This window comes from Diospyros lotus, chromosome 4, assembly GCF_014633365.1.
Source record: "Diospyros lotus cultivar Yz01 chromosome 4, ASM1463336v1, whole genome shotgun sequence".
NCBI lineage: Eukaryota > Viridiplantae > Streptophyta > Magnoliopsida > Ericales > Ebenaceae > Diospyros > Diospyros lotus.
In genome coordinates this window covers 41,237,523-41,260,922 of record NC_068341.1, presented here as the reverse complement: position 1 = coordinate 41,260,922, position 23,400 = coordinate 41,237,523, and the positions used below count along the sequence as shown (strand labels likewise).

The 23,400-nt window shown below is 40.5% G+C and overlaps 1 protein-coding gene across 1 annotated transcript in view; it reads right to left on the bottom strand.

Annotated features, from left to right (window-relative positions):
• Positions 1-23,400, bottom strand: part of LOC127799545 (uncharacterized) — a 72,677-nt gene that overhangs the window by 31,181 nt on the left and 18,096 nt on the right. The window contains 4 exon segments of the mRNA XM_052333674.1: positions 11,624-11,692; positions 15,046-15,105; positions 15,237-15,299; positions 15,451-15,546. Coding sequence (XP_052189634.1) covers positions 11,624-11,692; positions 15,046-15,105; positions 15,237-15,299; positions 15,451-15,546 — 288 coding nt within the window.

Genomic DNA, 23,400 nt, shown 5'->3' with positions numbered 1-23,400 from the left:
GGAAGCTGTAACAATCCGGTGATTGGGACAACAGGTACTGATTCCTTTGGAAAATAAATTCTTGGTGAAGATGGACTGGATAACAATCACGGAAGCCCAAAACAAGAAATGATTGATGCAGTCAATTAGAAAGCAATAGAAGGAGGCAACAAGGTATTTTTGGAATTGGAGATAAATATCTTTGAATCTTCAAAATCTAAAATTGGTCCAGTTGTTCTAAATAAGACATAGGCTCAATCAACGTCGACAACCCGCAATGTTGAAGAGAATTCTGCTGCATTGGTTGAGAAGTTAAAAGTATAACCACTACCTCAAGATGCAACTACCGAAAGGCTAAGAGAGGAAACGGGGGCAACATTTGAGGAACTGACCGAGGAAGCTAAAGCCAATTCGTTACCTCTGGTGATTAGAGCAGGGACAGAAGGATCGGATGGTGTTTCGAATCAAAATTCTATCAGAAATGGAATTGATGGTGGAGCTCCTAAGGATATATGCCATTGCCTATGGTTTCAGATAATGCTGAGGATTCCTTAGCTAACGAGAGGGTGAAGACAGCACTAGCAGGAGGAAGTTTTGTAGATCTTAAATGGTATCACCATGTTGCTGTCATTTCCAAAGATGTAAACCAGAATTCAAAAGGTGCAAACTAGTTTTTTATGTTGGAGGGAATAGAGGTAAACAAGACAGGTGTTTCAGATGATTTTTCTTCTAGCCAAGGGAAATCTCCTATGAGTTACGACCCTATTAGGCATTTCCCTCATCAGTAGCAGATTCAAAGTTGTGAGGTATCTTGGTAAACAAAGCTATTGCGGCTTTGTGCATTATTGCTACAGATGGCCAATTGGGATTTTTGCCTACTGCAATGACGGATGGGGTGATGATAGAAATTAATGTTGCAGCAACTCCTAGACTTGAAATTTCTACATTGCCGCATTTTAAGGCGATTGCGAACATTGTTGCAAAAAGTGATGAAGAATTAAAGTACATGAGAACCACTACAAATATGTTATGCATACAGAATTTTTTCAAAACTTTTCCATCCAAGCTGTGGAAGAGAAGGAAAAAGGATATGGGAAGCTGTGGAGGTTTGGCATTTCTTGGGGAGAAGAAATGTTTCAAGGCGGGGAGAATTGTCATGTCCCTAATAGTAGTATAAGGGTAATATTATAATAAGGATATAGTACTTGTTAGGCTTGTAGTTGTATTGCACATGGGTGGATGATGGCTAGAGGCTATAAATAAGCCATTATTGTAAGAGAGGGGCAGGCTTGAATTGATGAATTGAAATCTCTTATTTCCCTCTCTTGCATTCTCTCAATCTCCCTCCAATTTCTCTCTAATCTCTCTCTTTCTTTCCCTCTCTGTCTTGTTCTCCCTAACTTCCTCCCATCTCTTCCAATCTAACTCCCCAATTACCTCCTAAACCTGTTATGAACCCTAGGTTCATGACATCCTCGAGGTAATAAAGCCCCTCTCTAACCCTAGCAAGCCCAATCATCCTCTTCTTACCCTGTTCCTGTATCTCACAAACATTGGAATAAAAAGATACACTGCAATTAGTATCCTCAATAAGTTTTTGAACAGATATAAGATTAGCAAATAATTTGGGGACATGAAGGACATTCTTGAGATAGGTGATCATTGAGAGGAATATATCCTTTACTAGCAACGATAATGAGTGAGCCATCTGCCATTGTAATTTTTCTAGAGCTAGGACAAGGATTATAGGAAGTAAACAATTGTGGATGGGATGTCATGTGGTCAAAAGCACCCGAGTCTAGGATCCAACAATGTTGGTGTAAAGTTTCTGAAGCATGTAGGGAAAAAGTGGAGGAAGCAATACCTATGAGAGCAAGAGAGCTACCTTTCTTTGCCTGGTTGAGTTCAAAAGACTCTCCCCCATGCTCCAGTCCTCTTGGTTCTAGTTGTTGCTGACTGTTGGCTGCTGCTATATGCACTTGACTCCTTGTTGGTCCCCCCTTGGATGGCTTTCCATGGAGCTTCCAGCACTTCTCTATGGTGTGCCTAGGTTTTTTACAAAAGGTACACCATAAAAAATCCCTATCCACTAGTTTCTTTTCATCCCTAAGGCCTTTGTTTTGATTATGAGTTTTAAAAGACACTAGGGCAGAACTCTCACCAGAGATAGCTTCTAGCATCACACCCCTTCTCCCTTCTTCTGCCCTTATTAAGGAGATTACCTCATTCAAGGAAGGTGAATCCTCCTTGCCAAGAATCTGCACTCTAACCGCATCAAATTCACTGTTGAGGCCGGCCAAGAAATCATATATCCGTTCCTTTTCAACAAATCTCTTATGAAGTGCAGCATCCTCACTACATTTCATCTTCAAACATTGGTAGTGATCTAGCTCTTGCCATAGAGTTTGCAACATATTTGCATACTCCGTGATGGTCTTTGAGCCTTGTTTGATTGTTGCCACCCTTGCCTGTATTTCATAGATTTGGACTGCATCTTTAACCTTAGAATAGGTCAAATTTATGGCCTCCCAAATATCATTGGTTGTGGTAAAAAACATGACAGTGTCACTGATCTCTGAAACCATGGAATTCCAGAGCCAGGACATTACCAAGGAATCTTCCTCGTCCCATGCTGCAAACGCTGGATCACCTTCTTTTGGGTACATTCCTAACAAGTGGCTAAGCTTCCCCCTCCCATTAAGAAAGGTCCGGATCAACTGTGACCACTTTAAGTAGTTTTTTCCGTTCAAACGATAGGCTACCTGGAGACTCTGAAATTCTCCTCCCAAGGCCCCATTTTGAGTTCCAGCAATTGGAACTTTTGAGGTATGGCAGGAATTGGTTGTATCGGATGCAAGTTCTTGGATAGAAGACATCTCTTGACCAAGGTTGGATGACAAATGAAAAATGGAAAGACTAGTAAGGATAAGCTTCGTAGATCCTAGAGAATTGTAGAACAGAAACAATCCCTAGGGCTCTGATACCAGGTTAAGTTTTGGAAAAAAATAACCTTACTATCTCACTTTTTTATTCACAAGAAAAGCTTGATTTATACAAGCTTTTCTACAAGATTAGGAAACAACTAACTTTAGGAAAGAATCCTAGGATCTATACAATTTAGGATACAACCAAGATAGCAAACATAAACTAATCTGGAAGATACAATTTTACTTTTAGGACATAATATATACAATCAATCAAATCAAGGAAACATATACAATCAATCACCAATCAATGATTGAATTATTCATCCATATTAGCTGCCATCTTTCCTAATACAGAAACAATACTCTTGTTGTTGTTTCCTACTACTTAGGGAAGCCCTAGTTGCTGACAAAAAGGTATATTCATGATGTACTTTATTAGAATTATTAGTATAATTAGATATATTGCATATTGTTGTATGTGTTTTTTATTTGTTTGTTTGTTATAACTATGTGTAATTCGGCTAAGCCCGTAGGTTATTAGGCTCGTTGTGCCTATTATAAATAACACACTAAGAAACTAATCTTTTAACTTTTTCTCTCATAATTGTTTTCTCACATGGTATCGAGCCACTGGTGAGGAAAACCCTAGCCACCGCTGTGTATCTTTTTTCAGTGGCCTAAAAACCCTCTAGTTTTCTTTCTTCACCGTCACTATTCACGTCGAAAAAACCCTAGTTTTCTTTCTTCACCGTCAATGTTCACACCGGAACATCACTGTTCGGCCGTCGTTTGCTGGAACTAACCCCACCCTAGGGTTCACCACCTTCAAGCCGAGTTGCCACCAGAGCTCCCATGCACCCCCACGTGCCGGCGCGTTAAAGCACGTCCGCTGGCCGTTTTCTACCGGCTTCTCTAGATTAGGTCGCTTCCCTTCCCTAGGCCTATTCCCAGTGTCAAATCCTGCTATGTTTGACCTCAGTGACGTAGTTTTTGTTGGTGCTATTCCCGCAACCGCACCTGTTGCCCCTTCTGCCTCTCAGTTCTTTACTGTCTCCAGTCTCGGAACAATCAATATCACCACTGTCAAGTTAATAGGGTCTGCCAATTATCTCTCATGGGCAACCTCTGTCAAAATGTGGTTCAAAGGGCAAGGCCAAGCCGATCATCTTACCATAAAGGCTGAAAGTGTGTTGGAAGCCAATCGGGCTAGATAGGAACAAGTTGATGCCCAGTTTGCAGCTTCCTATGGCAATCCATTGATCCATCCATCATGCAACTCTTTCGGCCATTTGAAAATTGTGTTGACGTGTGGAAGGAAGCTAAAGAATGTTATACAAATGACATCTAGCGTTTGTACACTGTGGTCTCTAATATCAAGAATCTGAAGCAAGAGTCATCCATGGAATCTCATTTGGGTTCTCAATGCTCTTCTTCCCATTACTATGACCAAGACCGAACAGGTTGCTCAAAGAGAGAAGTTTTTTATGATTATTGCTCTTTCCGATCTAAAACCAGAATTTGACGCCATCAGGCATCAAATCTTGACCAACTCCACTAATCCTACCATGACGGACTCTTTTAAAAGGTTGTTGAACATGACCGGTGCACATGGTATGTCCTCTTCTTCTCATGTTGTTCCTCCAACCGAATCTTTAGCCCTTGTGTCTCAGGCATCTCACTCAGGAGGAAATAGAGGCCGTAATAATAATCGGACACATCCACAGTGTACCTTTTGTAAGAAACTAGGTCATCTTGAGGACAGGTGTTGGAAGAAACATGGTCGGCCCGCTGCTCCGCCTACATCATCTACTAGTGCAGCTCATGCATTCCAGAGTGTTCCTAGTTCTGCCCAATCTGCACCGAGTTCATAGTTGATACCTATGTCTGCAGCTAAGTATGATGTCTTTTTGAAGTTTCAGGCCACCCAGCAGTCTCATCCTGGTAATCCTATTGCTTGCGTTGCTAAAAGCTCATTTCTTGGTCCTTGGATTATAGATTCCGGCGCCACTAATCATATGTGTGGTAATGAACTTCTTTTCTCTTCACTTATTCTGATACCTTGCCTACAGTTACCCTGGCTAATGGCACCAAAACTACAGTTAAAGGGATATGCCAAACCACATCCACTTCGTCTTTATCTTTAAATTCGATCTTATATGTCCCTGGCAATCATTTCAATTTGATTTTAGTTAGCCAGCTTACTAAAACCCTTAACTACTTAATCACTTTCACTCCTACCTCTGTTTGTGTACAGGACTAGGGTACGAGGCGGCCGATTGGCGTCAAGCGTGAGCCATAGGGTCACTATCATCTTGCTGTGCTGATGGCTTACACCAGTGTTGCTTCCCCAGATCTCCTCCACTCTCGTCTTGGTCATCCCAACCTCTCTAAATTGAAGAAATTAGTTCCTAGTTTGTCATCATTGTCTATTTTTTATTGTGAGTCATGTCAGTGTGGTAAACAGGCACGTAGTTCATTTTCCAGTTGTGTCAATAATAGGGCTGAGGCTCTCTTTTCTCTTGTGAGTTTCTATACATGCTTTACGTAGTGATAATACCCCTGGGTACTTTTTTTTTCAATTTACTACTTTTAAGACTACTCGGGGCATTCTGCATCAATCTTCTTGTCCTTATACACCTCAACAAAATGGTGTTGCTGTGCGTAAAAATCGCCATCTCATTAAAACTGCACGAACACTACTTTTACATGCCAATCTTCCCACCAAATTCTGGGGAGATGATGTTCTTACTGCGTGTTATCTGATTAATCGCATGCCATCTTCAGTGTTAAAGGACAACATTCCTCACTCTCTTTTGTTCCCCTCCCAGCCCCTTTATTCTGTTCCCCTACGTGTATTTGGCTGTATTTGTTTTGTACATTCCTTTTCACCGGGACAGGATAAACTTGCTACCAAATCCCTCAAGTGTATTTTCCTCGGTTACTCCCGGTTACAGAAAGGCTATAAGTGTTACTCTCCTGAGTTGAACTACTATCTTATGTCTGCTGATGTCACATTCTTTGAACAACAGCCCTTCTTCTCGGTTGCTCAGCCTGATTCACAGCGTCTTGACCAAGTATTGCCTATTCCTTCTCTTACGTTGCCATTATCAGATCTGTCTATCTCCTCCTGGGTGGACCCTTCACTTCCATCTTCCGATCCACACTCCCCGACCCCTCCACTTCTTACTTATTACTGTCATCCTCATCCTGCTCCTAGCACTGGCATTCCTCTTGAATGCGACTCTCCTAACTCACTCTCTTCATCAGTGGTCACTCCTGCCATGGATCCTCAGCCCGACAGCCTTCCTATTGCACTCCGCAAAGGTACACGGTCTACTCGCAATCCACATCCTCTTTATAATTTTTTGTGTTATGATCGTTTGTCACCTGCTTATAGTGCTTTTGTTTGAGCATTTCTTTTGTTTCTATTCCTAAAACCACAGGTGAAGCCATGTCCCATCCTGGTTGGCGCCAGGCTATGTTAGATGAGATGGGTGCTTTGCATTCTACTCGCACTTGGGATTTGGTGCCTTTGCCACCAGGAAAGACTCCCGTTGGTTGTCAATGGGTGTTCACCCCTAAAGTGGGCCCTGACGAACAGGTGGAACGTCTTAAAGCCCACTTGGTTGCCAAAGGCTTTACACAAATCTATAGACTAGATTATAGTGATACCTTCTCTCCAATTGCTAAAATGGCCTCTGTTCGCTTATTTCTCTCTATGGCTGCGACACGTAATTGGCCGCTCTATCAATTGACATTAAGAATGCCTTTCTTCACGGTGATTTGCAATAGGAGGTTTATATGGAGCAACCACCTGGTTTTGTTGCTTATGGAGAGTCCAATGTAGTTTGCAAACTCAAGAAGTCTCTCTACGGCCTGAAACAATCTCCACGAACGTGGTTTGGCAGGTTCAGCACTGTGGTTCAAGCCTTTGGTCTCACTCGAAATAAAGCTGATCATTCAGTTTTCTATCGATATTCTTCTTCTTTATGTATCTACCTTGTTGTTTATGTAGATGACATTGTTATCACAGGGAACGATCAGGTCGGTATACAAAATTTGAATGAACATCTCCATCAGCACTTTTAGACTAAAGACCTAGGCAAACTCTAATATTTCTTGGGTATTGAAGTTGCTCAATCAAGAGATGGGATCTCAATCTCTTAAATGAAGTATGCACTTGACATCTTAGAAGAAACTTGTATGGTGAACTGCAAACCGATTGACACCCCAATGGACCCAAACGTCAAACTCTTGCCGGGACAGGGGAGTCTTACTCAAATCCTGGAAGGTATAGAAGATTGGTAGGCAAACTAAACTATCTCACAGTCGCTCATCCCGACATTACTTTTGTTGTGAGTGTGGTGAGTCAGTTTCTCAGTTCTCGATGTGATTCTTAGATTTTTCTCTCATAATTGTTTTCTCACATACTTTACATTCCCAATTTGGCTCACAATCTCTTAAGTGTTGGATAGCTTGTTCAAAAGGGTTATCAAATTCATTTTGATAACAATGAGTGCAAGGTTATTGACAAGAAGAAGAACATGGTCGTGGCAAAAATTGAAATGACCAAAAACAAGGTGTTTCCACTTGCAATGTCATATTCTAATGACTTGGCTCTCAAGGGAGAAAGCATTGAGGAATCCCTACTTTGGCACTAGCAGTATGGACCTACATCAGAGCAGACTTCAGCTTTTGCAGCAAAAGGAGATGGTGAAAGAACTTCCCTGAATTGAGCAGAAAAATCATGTATGTGAAGGTTGTATTTTTGGGAAAATGCATCATCTTCCATTTCCAAAAACAGCATGGAAAGCCAAAGCACCGCTGGAGTTAGTACATGCTGATATATTCTGCCCAACAAGAACCCCCTATCTTGGTAATAAGAGATATTTCTTGTTGTTTGTTGATGATTATACTTGAATGATTTGGGTTTATTTTATCCATGCAAAATCAGATGCCTTTTCTGTATTTCTTAAGTTTAAGGCTCTTGTAGAAAGGCAAAGTGGATATAAAATAAAGACTTTTGAGGTTTGAGGACTGATCGCGGGGGGGCGGGGGAGGTGAGTTCATATACCACCCATTTGAGTATTGCAGGAAAGAAGGGATACAAAGGTAGCTTACAGTAAGCTGCAACCCATAGCAGAATGGAGTGGCTGAAAGAAATAATAGAACGATCGTGGAGATGGCTAGAAGCATGCTAAAAGGAAAATGACTGCCTAACAACTTATGGGCTGAAGCTGAGCACACAACAGCTTATATCATAAATTGTTCCCCTACAAAATCAGTCTAGAATAAAACTCCCTACGAAGCATGGATTGGCAGAAAACCAAATGTAAGTAATTCAAAAGAATTTGGCTACCCTGCTTATTCCCTAAATAAATCTCCTAACAAGGATAAGTTTAATGAAAAATGAGAAGAGTTGTTATTTGTTGGATATAGTGATAAATCCAAGGGATATAGATTGTTAAATCCCCAAACTAACAAGTTGATTGTTGCAAGAGATGTTATATTTGATGAAATGGCAGTGTGGCAATGGAGTTCCAGCTCTCAAAACTCAATTAAAGTGACTGACTCTGGTCCTGCAGAAAGTATAGAGACTGAAGAAGCAGATCAGACACAAAATCCAGCAAATACAGAAGCTGGAAGTACTTCTAGAGACAGGTTTCAGGTTCTGGAGCCACAGGTTCAGTAGAATCTTCATCTCCAGCCCCTAATTTAAAAAGATCAGGTAGAATTAGAAGACCTCGTGAAAGGTATGGTGATTTCTGGAGTTATTCAGACAATGAAAATGCAGAATTTGCTCTTTTTTCTTGCGAGCCACAGAAATTCGAAGAAGCAATAAAAGAAGACAAGTGGCTGAAGGCAATGGATGAAGGGATTGCAATAATAGAAAAGAATAGAACATGGGAGCTAGTTGACCTTCCTAAAGGAAAGGAAGTGATTGGCTTGAAATGGGTCTTTAAGACCAAGTATAATGAAGATGGAAGCATGCAGAAAAATAAAGCAAGACTTGTTGCAAAAGGGTATGTCCAGCAGCCCAGTGTGGATTTTAATGAAACTTTTGCACCAGTGGCACGCATTGAAACTATCAGAATGGTACAGGCCATAGCAGCCCAATTAGAGTTTTAGGTTTATCAGCTGGATGTGAAGTCAACTTTCCTTAATGGAGAGCTTGAAGAGGAAGTCTATGTGGAGCAGCCTCCAGGCTATGAGCTGAAGGGTAAAGAAGAAAAAGTTTAGAGGAATATGGCCTTAAACAAACTCCTAGAGCTTGAAACAGCAGGATAGATTCCTATTTTCAACAAAGTGGTTTCCATAGAAGTCCGAATGAGCCATCACTTTATGTGAAATGGAGTGGACAAAATTTTATGGTGATATGTTTATATGTAGATGATCTGATCTACATGGGAAATAACCTGAAATTACTTGCTAATTTTAAGCAGTCAATGATGCATGAATTCAAAATGACTGACTTGGGTGTTATGAAGCATTTTCTTGGCATACAGGCGAAGCAAGAAAAAGGGGAAATTTTCATTTCCCAAGAAAAATACACCCTTGATATTATGAGAAAGTTTCAGATGCTGAATTCAAAATCTGTATCCACTCCTATGGCATTGAATGAGAAGTTGATGATGGGTCCAAGAAGGTAGATGAAAGGCTGCATAGAATTCTGATTGGTTCCTTGTTATATTTGACCCACACTAGACCAGATATTATGCAGGCCGTTAAGTATGCTATCCAGATTCATGAGTAGCCCGAGCACATTGCATTATTCTGCAACGAAAAGGGTGCTGAGATATCTTAATGGAACCAGGAAACTTGGACTCGGGCTTTTGTGTTTCTCTTGGGAAGTAACATTATTTCGTGGAGTTCAAGGAAACAACAAACTATTGCATTATCATCAGCAGAGGCTGAGTATACTGCAGCTACGGAAGCAGTTTGTGAAGTTGTTTGGTTGAGAAAGTTACTTGCTAACCTAGGCCAGAAGCAAGAGGTGCCTACTATTGCTATGACAAAAAATCATGTTTTTCACACCAGGACTAAGCATATTAAACTCAGACATCACTACATTCGAGATTTAGTACAGAAGGGTGAAATTCAACTAAAGCTTGTGAGTACAAATGAGCAGCCAACAGACATGCTCACCAAGGCAATTAGTTCAGAAAAGTTCGAGAAGTTCAAAGCTCAAATGAAAATCACAAATTAATAGGGGAATTTGTGAGATAATTTATGATTTTCAGCAGATCAAGAAGCATCTAAAGTGGTTTCTAGAAGCATTTAAATACACAGCATTTAAAGTATTAAGAAAGGCTTTATAGTAGTCTTTTTGTTTTCCAATATAGCATTAATTCTCTAGGAATCTTTTTGTATTCCAAAGCTGTTGTAAATGCCTTGATTAGCCTTTATGGTTGTTTGGCTCTATATAAAGAGAAAAGAAATGAGAAGCCATATTAGATTTAGTAAAAAAAAAAAAGAAGCTGTAGCTCTACAATATTATCCAGCATTTGTGGTTCTCTCAAAAAAAATTATTTTTTAAAACCACTATACTTACGCATGAACCAACAAATTTAACATCTAATGTAGTAATAATTTTTAACTACATGAATTGTTTCGTTTGCTCCTTTCAAAAGCATCCATCCTAGGAAAATCCACCGCAGTTTTAACACTACTGCTAAATGTTCACATGTTTCAGAATTACATATCATCTTGGATTTTATGTTGCCAAGCAACTTAATTCCATCTACTAACCTTGTAGATTGAACCGTGGGACTTGTGATTGTCCAAGGAGTTGCCTAGAAGCATTTGGAAGATCACTTTTGTGTGACATGGAAAATTTGGAGAAAGAAAAAATATAACAGCTTTTGAGGCCATAGAAAGCTCATCACATTTCCTTAACAGAACAAATCCCTCTATCCATCTTCTTGTGGTAGAAACTGGAACTTACTTTTTGTCATTCCACTTTCACCTTGCTTTTAAATGAGTTTGTTGTTGTAGATAAATATCCTCACAGATTCTTCTTTCATTGTTTTACAACTGCGTATGCCCCTTACTGCTGGTTCTTTGCTAGCAATACATAGTTTTTTAAACAAATCATTTTAGAATATATCTTTCCTAATTAGGAAGAATTTAATCAGGAAAATAATAATCTGATTTTTCTTTCCCTTTTTTTGGCAAGTTTAAGTCTTCAATTTGTTTTTAAAGACCCAATTTAAGACAAAGTGATGAGCTTTCACATGCCAACCACCTCATGACACCAAAAAATCCCGTTAATGCTATCCCTGTAAAACATCACTAGGGGTTAGCCTCCTTCATAATTATTATTTTCTAACTGAACAGATCAAATGAAAGGAAGATACATGATCCAAACCACAAAAACTGAACCAGATAACATTTAAAATTTTTGGCTCATTGTCAAAACTTCCTTAATGCATAAAGTTAAATACAATCAAGAGCAAAATCTAAGACTTATGGAAGGCAACATCAAAGGGAAAGTAATTGCATAATAATAACAGATTGAACTGGTAAGCAAATCACCAACTATGGTAATTCACATGACTAAGTGTTAAAGGTAGACTTTTATTTGGTTCTTGCAAAATTCCATGGGGTAACAAGTTGACAAAAATGAACTCCCACAAATATTGTGAACCTCAAAAAGAAATAAATGATAAGAAAGCTGAAACAAGTCAAATTGCATCATCTTAAGTCATCAAAATCACCTGCACAGGGAGCTCAAGCTTTGACCTCAAAGTGATCCGATCTTTTCCTTCCTCCCCCTCTTCCAGTAGCTAACACCCCACCCCCCAACCCAAAAAAAAAAAGTGAATAAAATTTAAGAGAACATAATACAAATCAATACTAGCAAAAATAGAATAAAGGACAGCACAAAAGCTCCAAAACCATTAGCGGTAGCCTTAAGTCTCAAACAAAATCTAATGAAACAGGAAGGGTCAAAAAAGGCAGAAACCAGGCATACCCAAAAAATTGGGCAGAGAGAGAGTGCAACAACGAGCAGAGAAACTAGGAACAAAACCAAGAAAATGGCTTTAAAAGATAAGCACTTGATAGAATCAATCCTGGATCACTTTTTATGTGGCCACAACTACAAAATACAAGTCAAGAAAACAGGACAACTTCTGCAACAAAAATGAGTTTCTTATATCCATTCAGCAAAAACAATAGCTCAAAAATAAATTAATACCTAAAACAGGCCTTTAAAAATATGCAGCTCAATTTATAATTCATAATCAAATGGTTCATCTTGCATCTCAAAATTCAATTAAAAAAGCTTGTCCCCATGAAGGCAGGAGTATATGCAAATAAAATCTACTCTAAACTACATTGTCATCTAAAATATTAACAAAACCAATTATTCGATTAGGATACAAGCAGCAAATGAAGAATTATCCCAGGCAAAAACAATTTAAAAAGTCAAAGTGATGCAGCAAGAGCAGAGAACTGTGTCCTACAAATAGTAAGCCTAAACTGATGTGGTAGCAACATACAGGAACATGGCAGGAGAAGTAAAAATGATATGGTCCTTTGGGAATTGTACAGGATAACAAGAGGATAAGATTTTAAACATGAACACATGAGATTTGGCAGACCTTGCTTAACCATCATCGGCAATAGGTAAAGATCCATGATGATGCATATGAAGAGGCCCTATCAATCAAATCATAACTTGGAATCATGCCTAAAATACCCATTGCATGGGGTCAAACATGATCTTCATTGTGCCAGGTTGTCAACACCCAAATACTTGTAGAAGTATAAATATACTATACTAAAGCCATGCAGGAGTACATATATACTTTTATCAAGACCATGTAGGAATAGGTTTACATAACATACCAAATCCATGTAAGGTACATACTATCCCAAATCCATGTAGGAATATGAATATATACCGCACCAAATCTATGTCAGAATAGGTATACATGTTATACCAACCATGTAGGAATAGGCATGCCAAATAAATATAAAAATAATATATATACCATACCAAATCCATGTAGGAATAGGCATATACCATACCAAATCCACGTAGGAATAGACAGAAATGGATGTATAATGATAGGGATACTTAAGTATGATTTCAATTTTAAATAAGATTTAGATTAGATTTCATCTTGTGTTATCTTATTCTATTAGATATTTGACTTTATCCTAGTTGGTTAGCAATTTGATTTTATTTACAGTTATAATTAAAATTTAAAAGATTAGTGTTATCTTTTAGATAGGTTATCCTTAATTGCCTATAAATAGGCAAAACAATGTAACCTTATTTTTCAGCTTTGGTGATTGAAATGTTGCTGATTTCTATTTTCATCTTATTCTTCTTCATTGTCTTCTTTTCTCTCTCTTTTCTTCCTCCCCTATTTTCTGTAATTTTTACTGCTGTTCCGCATTACATTGGTATCACAGCAAAAATTCGATTCTGCTCTCCCTCGATTTCTTCAGTTGTCAAGAATTGAGAATTTCTAACAGATCTCTCAAGCTGTTGGAAACTCTCACAACCCTAGAAAATCAACAGAGCCCAGTGCAGTATCATCTTCTTGAAGCATCTGGAGTCCTGATCTGACATATTCAGAGCGTTCTAATACTTTCACCAGCAGCATCGCTGTGCTTCCAGCCCATCCAGAAGCCATTCAGACAGACAGTGACACCTTGTGGAACCCTTTTTTTCTCTGACCACTTCAGACCAGTCAAAACACTTTTGCCAGAAGCCTCGCCATAACTGAAGTGTATTGTCGAAGCCTGCCGCCACTGCAAACAATGCTACAGCCTGCCAGAAGATCGTTCCAACACCAGTTTGCACCTACCGCACCAGCCATATGACCTTCTCCTCAGTCATCTCCTCCTTTAATACAGTGGGCCCAAATAACCAAATAAGCCACCTTTCTGATATTCGTGACACACAGATGAAAGAGTGTGTGTGTGTGTAGAGAGAGAGAGAGAGAGAGAGAAAAGCAATGACAAACAAGTCATTCATTAGTCTTTATCCAACCGAGTTTTTCATAAGCTCATAATCAAACTTTGATTTAAATATATAAAGTTGGGCCCATTTGTTGGTGAGTGGAGAATTATATTGTGGGATGGTTTTTACTTATTTTTTATCAATTGTCATATATGAATAAATCTTTATTTTTTTCTTATGATTGCATAAAGTGGAATTTTTTCAATACTTTATGAAAAAATATTTTAGAGCTTAGAATAACTCATACTTCAACTCACAGAGTATAATTCAAATACATGAGGTTTTTGTGAAAAGTAAAACAAATCCACTAATCAATGCTAAGGACCACAACCACCACATGTATATCTTGGGAAGCTACAGGTCTCCAGCAAAATTCAGTTCTCCTATGACATCTACAATTCAACTGAACTAAATCATTTTTCTTAACTTCAACGTGGTGTTTTTGTCATATATATTCTTACTAGCACAAAAGAGCATATCAAGCCTTAATCCCATTATATGATGTTAGCATACCCTTGGAATAAAAAAGAAAAAAAGAAAAGAGAAAAGGAAAGGAAAAAAATAAGCAAGAACAAAAATGAAAGAAATTGACAACAATATTTGTTCAACCACACAAATCACGTTAAACATTTCAGTGCCCAAAAGCATTCCACATAAAGTACATAAGACACCATCATTCAATACCCTTGCACCATTTCACAGTTGTGGAAATAGCAATCTGACAATCCAGTTTTAGGGCACATGCAAAATCAATTAGAAAAGCAAAATGACCTCCTAGCAGAGTTGCCAACAGCAAGTATGACATTGGGAACATTTGCAATAGCAACAACAATACAATCACAAGCCTTAATCCCACTAGGTCAGATTAAAACAAGAAGGGCGATAATATGAAGATTTCCTTGTCCTGTAAGCCCAGGCTTAAAGTGTCTCAGAAGGTACTTCTGAAGGTTTTCAGCAGTAGGTTCTAGAACCTGTTACTTTATATCTACAAGTCAAGGTATCTAGCCATGAAGGTAAACCCCAATAAAGATGCTCCAATACAAAGTCACAGTTTCCCATAACACCTCATAAAATAAACTAGACAAGAAACAGTACATAAATCCACAAAGAGATATCCTCGGAAATTCAGTAAGAGTAATAAAAGCATCTAATCTGAAGTACCTGAGGAATTGTGCGCTTAAATGTACTAAATTTCCCAACAAAAGCATCCAATATTCGCCCCTACAACAGTAAGCAATATATGTATTCCCATCAAGGAAATTGAAGTAAGTCCACAAATTAAAATACTTGTAGCCAGAACTTTTTTTTATTATAGAACAGGATTAATTCATATAGGCACATGAAACACGAACCAGTAAAATCCGCGCTTCATCCGTAGATGGCTGATCAATGCCTTTCTCAAAAATTGGTTCCACCTAAAACAGGAATAAAAGAATCACTTATTGGGTAACACAAGAAATATAAGTTACCAACCACAAGTCCAACATTTGAGCCTGGATCTTTAAAATACATCAACCTAATGAAGAACACAAAATCTGTGACTATTGTCAAGTTTGATGCATTTACCAGGTTCAACATTAAGCGAGCACAAGTAGTATGAATACTGAGTGACAATGAAGCATCATGCATGTTACTAGAGAACAAGTAAATAATCCGCGACAACTGCAACACAAAAAAACAGCAGGGTCACCTGTTAAGATACTATTCAGAATCATAAAAAAATGGATAATACATAACAAAAATGTGCTTGAAGCAACATACACAATGGCAAACCATCTGTATATGTTAAATACAGGGTATGTGTGGCCATAAAAAAGAAAAAAGGAAGAATTCAAAATGACATTGTAATAAAGTTTGTGACACCCCCAAAGAATTCTACACCCAAACTGAGTTATATTGGGCCAAATAAATTGAATTGGAGACCAAAGAAAGGAATTAGAGGGATAAAATGGACAAATGACCCCAGGAGCAAAATGGTCATTTTACATCCCAGGTTGATCATCAGTCCATGAGGTACAAAATGCCCTAACATGACTTAGGGAGGCCTAAGAAATACTTTGGGGGGATTAAAATTGAGGTCTTGATATAATAAAATGTGAGAAAATCCCCCAAAACAGGATCAAACTGTTGAATGCAAGATATCAACAGTGGGCAGTTTGACGCTAGAGCTGTGAATCCCTCAATTGAAGGGAACAGTAACATGAAGGAATGATGGTTGACAGTTTACAGGAAACTATCAACAGCCCAGGTAAACTGTCTACAATTTCTGTCAGGATACAAAAAATCGAGCTAAACTATGAGCTAGAATTTTTGGATTTTGTGTTGTGGCTTAAGGCTATTGTGGGGTAAATCATTTCTGTGTCTGAGGTTTATCTATGGTCCAAAATAAATTAAGGAGCCAAATAATCTTGAAGGGTAAGCTTACATCCCTATTTGGAAAACAAAGCCCGAGTGATTCAGCAGAGAGGATGTTACAGCATGTGGACACATGGTTAGACCAAGAGAACGAGACAACAATTTCCTTCCAGAGCTCACAGGTGCCATATTCATGAGACTTGCATATTTGAATCAAGAGCATATATGAGAATGATTGAGTGATTGCTTGCATTTGGTGTATGTGCGCGGGCATACATGTCAAATAGCATGAAATCCTTGCTAAAGTTGATGGCTCAAGAGAGATTTTGTTCTCGCACAGATTTATAGTGGGAAGGCTGATGGCACACAAAGATCTTTCTATACTCAGCAGACGCTGATAGGATCCCAGCTAGAAATCCAAACTGTAATCAATTATCAATGGCTATCAGAGTTTTCAGTCCAGAACAAGAACAACCCAAGGCATTCGAGAGACCCTCACTCTCCCGAATCTCTTACAAAAACCCACACACACCTCTCTCTCTCTCTCTCTCCCTTATTTATACCCTGTCCTACTCAGCATAACTGCCTCTGGCAGCACATGTTGGTTTGTTTTGTTCACACAAACTAGCACTTTTCCCCTACTACCCTCAGCCCTCGCTTGCTGTTACGCAAGCCCCACTCCTTTTACCCCCCTGCTCTTGCCCCTTAGGCCGCCTCTGGTAGGTCCAATGGACTGGGGACCTATCATTATCTCCCCCCTTAACTTTCACCTTGTCCTCAATGTGGAAATCTGGAAACTGTTGCTGAATGAGGTCGAACGGTTCCCATGTCACTTCTAAAGGAGGCAATTCCTTCCATTGAATTAAAACATCCCTGCCTTGTAGATTGCTTCTTGTTCCAGATTGAACCCCCAGGACTGCCCCGGGCTCCACCAATAGCTCTAAATCTGCACTCAACTGATTGGGGACTTCCACACTAGCCTTCAACGCCCCTCTTGTCTCACATAATTAGGACATGTGGAAAACGGGGTGGATGTTGCAATGGGAGGGCAGTGTCAATTTATAAGCGACCGGTCCTACCTCCTTCTCAACTTCAAAAGGACCATAAAATCTAGGAGCTAACTTCTCATTGGAGCGGCCAGTCCAGCAATTTCCAGCGATATGGCCTCAATTTCAAGTAGACAAAATCCCCCGCCTTGAATTTTACCTCTCTTCTCTTCCTGTCAGCTCCTCTCTTCATCACAGATTGGGCCCTCAGCAATTGTGTCTTCAAGTCATTCAAAATCTTATAGCCAGTTGTTGCTCCACCATTGACACTGGCGTGGTCCCTCTTTCAAACCTCACCAAGGCTGGAGGTTCTCCACCATACACCACCTGAAATGGGGTCTTCCTCGAAGCTGTATGGTAGGACGTGTTATACCATAGTTCAGCCCAAGGCAGCTACATGGACCACGATTTCGGTTGAGAGGAAGCAAAACAACGCAAGTATGCTTCCAAAGTCCGATTCAGTACCTCTATTTTCCCATTGGGTTGTGGGTGATAGGTGGTGCTTCGATTTAGTTTTGTACCTTTGAGGCGGAACAATTCCTCCCAAAATCTGCTCATAAAAATTTTGTCCCTATTCGATACAATGGATCTTGGGAGGCCATGTAACCTTACAATTTCCTTTAACAAAAATTCCAACCACTTCCCCTACAATAAATGGGTGTTTCAGTCCGATAAAATGCCCATATTTACTTAGTCGGTCTACTACAACCAATATGGAATCCATTTTGCCCGATCTTAGTAACCCCTCAATGAAGTTCATAGCAATATCATCCCAAACTTGATTAGGGATAGAAAGAGGCTGCAGTAATCCTCCAAGCGTCAATGCAGAATATTTATTTTGTTGGCAAACAGAACAATCACGCACATACTTATGGATGTCCTTCTTCATCCCTTGCCAATAGACACTTGCCACCAGTCGCTTGTAAGTCTTCAAAAATCCTGAATGACCCTCGAGATTGCCATCATGTCCCTCATGTAGTACCAATGGAATGAGAGAGGACCCTTTCGGTAAATACAACCTCCCTTTATATAGCAGTTGGCTGCCCACCCACTGGAATTTGGGTTGGGAAGCAGGATCCGTTTGTCAATCCTTGATAATTCGTTGCACCCTGTCATCTGTTTCTACTTCTCAGGCCAATTGATCCAATTGGATTACTTTGGGTACTATCTAAGCCATGAAGGCTGCTGTATGGCTGATGCGTGATAACCCATCAGTTGCCTTATTCTCCAATTCCGGCCTATAATGAATCTCAAATTGAAATCCCATTAGTTTTACCATCCATCTCTGATACTTGGGGCTCACCAACCGCTGTTCTATCACGTATTTGAGACTCTTTTGATCAATTCAAACCTCAAATTTCCTCCCTAAAAGATAATGTCTCCATTTTTGCACCGCAAAGACTATGGCCATCAATTCCTGCTCATAAACTGATTTCATCCTTCCTAACTAACTAAAAGCTTGACTGAAATAAGCAATGAGTTGGTGATCCTGCATTAAAACAGCCCCCATGCCTTCCCCCGAAGCATCCGCCTCTACCACAAAAGGTTTTCCAAAATCCGGCAAGGCTGGAACGGGCAAGGAAATCATCTTCGCCTTAAGCTGTTGGAAGGCTTGCTCGACTGCCACATCCCAATAAAAATTATTCTTCCTTAATCGTTCAGTTAAGGGTCTTGCCATCTTGTCGTAGTCTTTCACGAAGTGTCAATAATATCCCGTGAGCCCCAAGAAATCTCTCAATTCCTTCATTGTTGTAGGAGTAGGCCAATCTACCATCGCTTGCACCTTAGCATGATCAGCTGACACACCTTGTTGGGAAATGATGTGGCCTAAATATTCAACCTCCGATTGCCCGAACAAGCACTTTTTCCTGTTAGCAAGCAACTGATTTTCTACCTAACACTTTTAAAACACATCGTAAGTGCTTTGTGTGTTGCTCTAAACTCTTACTATAAACCAATATATCATAAAAAAAAACCAATACAAATCGTCTTAAATACTCCCTGAAGATATCATTCATCAGCGATTGAAAAGTTGCGAGTGCGTTTGTCAACCCGAACGGCATAACTAAGAACTCGTAGTGGCCCTCATGTGTCCGAAAAGTTGTTTTGGGAACATCTTTAGCCTTGACCCTAATCTGATGGTAGCCAGATTTTAGGTCCAGCTTGGAGAAAACCATAGCCCCGTCTAGCTCGTCAAGCAGCTCCTCAATCACCGATATGGGGAATGTGTCGGGAATGGTTACCTTGTTCAAGGCCTTGTAATCGACACAAAACTGCCACCCTCCATCCTTCTTCTTAACCAACAACACCAGGCTAGAAAATGGACTGCAACTTGGCTGAACAATCCTAGCCCCCAACATCTCACCCACCAGTTTTTCAATCTCATTTTTTTGCAAGCAAGGGTAACAATAGGGCCTCACATGTACTGGTGCGGTTCCTGGAATCAAGTTAATAGCATGGTCTTTTTTTCTGCATGGTGGCAGCCTCTCTGGATTAGAAAATACCCCTTCAAACTCTTCCAGCAGCACCCCTTGCAACATCATTGGGATTTCCCACTGTTTTTCTTCAAATTTTGTTGTAATGGTCCCCAATTCCAGTAGCATCCCCTCATCACTTCCCTTAAGAGCTTTCATCATGGCCTTCAAGGACACCATGGTTTTACTCAAGCTTGGGTCTCCCTGCAGTGTTACAGCCATACCACCCACTTGAAACTTCATAGTTAAAGCTTTCCAATCCACATTCATTTTCCCCACGGCGGCTAACCACTTCATCCCTAAAATCACATCCGAGCTACCCAACTCTAAGGGCAAAAAATCCTCCACAATTTGCAAGTTTTGTAGGTGCAATTTCAACCCCTTGCAAATGCCGACCCCTTGCACCGCCATTCCCATTCCCATAATCACTCCATACCCGACAATTTCTGTTCTTGGCAACCCCAACTGTTGTACCAGCTCAATTGCTATAAAATTATGTATCGCTCCTCCATCAATAAGCACTACAACTGGTTGTCCTTCGATATCTCCTTTCAGCTTCATTGTTTGTGGCATTGTCAATCCAACTACCGAATTCATGGATAGCTTGATCACTTCTTCCCCCCCCCCCCCAACACCCCAACTCTTCCTCGCCCCCCCTGCACTGCTTCCTCCTCTCCTACCGCCTCGCCTATTTCCTCGTCATAGATCATCAAAACTTTGAACTCCTTATTTTTGCACCTATGGCCTATCGAATATTTTTCATCACAACGAAAGCAAAGGCCCTTCTCTCGCTTGGCCTTCCACTCAACCTCACTAAGCCGCTTAAAAGGGAAGTTGCCACCATTTATGGTAGTGTGAAACCAGGGTCCCAGTTGGGTCCCGGACTTTTGGGAGGAACCCAAACTCTTCCCTGGTACAAGGGACATCCGATTAGTGATTGTTGGTGCTATAGAGTACCCACTCTTGGGTGGTCCGGCTGCCCTATGACAGTTCTGAAGGGCTGCGTTCTTGTCCTCAATATTTTGAGCCACCACCATGATTCAATCGAGCCATGCCCTCATGGCTGCAACACCCTAATCTCAACTCTTATCTCCGGGTTGAGGCCGTTTAGGAATTAGCCTTCCAAAAATGCCTCAGGAACATCAGGCACAGCCGCGGCCAACGTCTCAAACAACCTCCTATACTCCTTAACAGTCGTTACAGTCCCCTCTTACTGGAAAGCCAAGAAACGCTCCTCCAACGACCCCTCTTGAGTGGGGCGAAACCTGCCCAAAATACCTTGCTTCAAGCCTTCCCAACTCCAAATTCCTCTTCGCCTTGTCTCCCATTGAAACCAAGACAGAGCCGCGGCTTCGAAACACAATGCGACGGACTCTATCTTCTCCTCGTCCGTTAGTTGATTGATCGCGAAATACCTCTCGGCACAGAAAATCCGCTCATCTGGATTCTCTCCTTCGAAAATGGGCATCTCCAGTCTCCTTCCCCGTACGTCTGACTGGTACCCACCCCCGATTCCTGCTTCCAAGTCGTGACCTCTCACAATCCCAAGGGTTACTTCGAAATCCATGGTGAATTCCGAAGGTCCTCGCTCCTTGGACTTGCTCTTCCTCTCCCACTCCTGCTCGTCCCACTTCGTTCGCATGAAAGCGAACTGTTCAAGCATCATAGCCACATTTCATTCCATCGCCTGGATGTTGCCTCTAATGGCTTCGACTCCCCTTTGCATGCCCTCCATCTTCGACTCCAATTCACCCACTCTCTCCATTAGGTTCACCATGAGGATTAGCACCGCTCTGATATCAAATTGATAGGATCCCACCTAGAAATCCAAATTGTAATCAATTATCAATGGCTATTAGAGTTTTCAATCAAGAACAAGAACAACCCAGGGCATTCGAGAGGCCTTCGCTCTCCCCAATCTCTTACAAAAACCAGCACACCTCTTTCTATCTCTCTTTCCCTTACTTATACCCTGTCTTACTCAGCATGTCTTACTTAGCATAACTGCCTCTGGCAGCACATGTTGGTTTGTTACACACAAACCAGCGGTTTTCCCATACTACCCTCAGCCCCAGCTTGCTGTTACGCAAGCCCCACTCCTTTTACCCCCTGCCCCTTAGGCCGCCTTTGGTAGGTCCAATGGACCGAGGGCCTATCAGACGCTCAGTGTGTATTTGGATTATTCGCATTAGTAGTAGTCACCTTTTAATGTGTGGCCTAAAACCTCCTATCCCTTGTATTTTTTGTTTCCTTTAAATGGTTAAGATTAAGTATGTACAGAGTTGATATTGTGTACATAATGCCTCTACTGAAGGCTAATTTACATAATATAAACTTTTTGGAGACAAGTGTTCAGAATGCATTCAGAAACAATAGCATTAGTCCATTGAAGTAGTTCCTGTGACAATGCTGATTGGTATCAAGAAGTAGAGGCTAGCTATGATGGAGATGATAAGATGAAAGAGTTATTGAAGTAGTTGATTTTGAATCCTAATGGCAAGTTTGGGTATATGTTGAATCAAAGGGTGATAAGATACAAAGGGAGATTGGTAATTGGTAGCAGTGAGGCACTAAGGAAGAAGATATTGAGCTCCCTTCATGAATCCCCATTAGGAGGACATTCGAGAATCGAAACACCTACTACAAAGTGAAGCAGATTTTTTATTGGCCTCAACTCAAAAGGTAAGTTACTGAGTATGTGTTAGCCTGTGACACTTGCAGCAAATGGCTCAACCGGGCTTATTACAACCCTTACCTATACTTGCACGGGCATGGGAAAGTATTAAGTATGGATTTCATCGAAGGCCTATCTAAGTCGGAAGGGAAGGACTGTATTTTGGTAGTGTTGGACCGATTAACCAAGGTTACACATTTCATTGGCCTAACTCATCCCTATTCTGCCCAAGAAGTGGCCGGGACTTTCTTGATTCAGGTGATTGTCACGACCCAAGGGGAATTAGAGGGGCAATATTGTACTTAGTTACAATTGTTTGTTAAGAGATGTTATTAATTCTATTGAAGTGCACATGGGAGTTGTTTCTAGAATATGCTTTCAATTACTTGCCAATTGATGCCAATAAAAGGCTACTTGGAGGAGGATGGGGGTTATGTTGATGAATGAATTGGAATTCTATTCTCTCCCTTAATTCTCCTATCCCTCCCTTGGTTCTTCCTCTATTTCCCCCTAATTCTCTCTGTTCAGTTCTATCTTTCCCTCATTTTCTGCATTCTCTTTCCTTTATCTCACCAAATTCCCTCTTAAACCCTAGCCAAAACCCTAGAGTCGTCACAATGATGAAGTCGCATGGGGTTCCAAGCTCGATAATTTCAGATAGGGATAAGATTTTCACCAATTTATTTTGGCAGGAATTGATGAAATCTCTAAGGGTGAAACTTAAGATGTCTACAGCCTACCATCCTTAAACGGATGGCCAGACTGAACGAGTAAATCAGTGTGTTCAGGAGGCTACCTACAGTGTTTATGTTTTTTGCACCCTAAGGGGTGGCATAGGTGGATCTCACTTGCACAGTGGTAGCATAACTCCAGCCACTATGCATCAATTAAGAGATCAACCTTTGAAGCACTGTTTGGTTACCAACCCCAACTACTTCCAACAGTAGGAGAACACACCACAATGGCC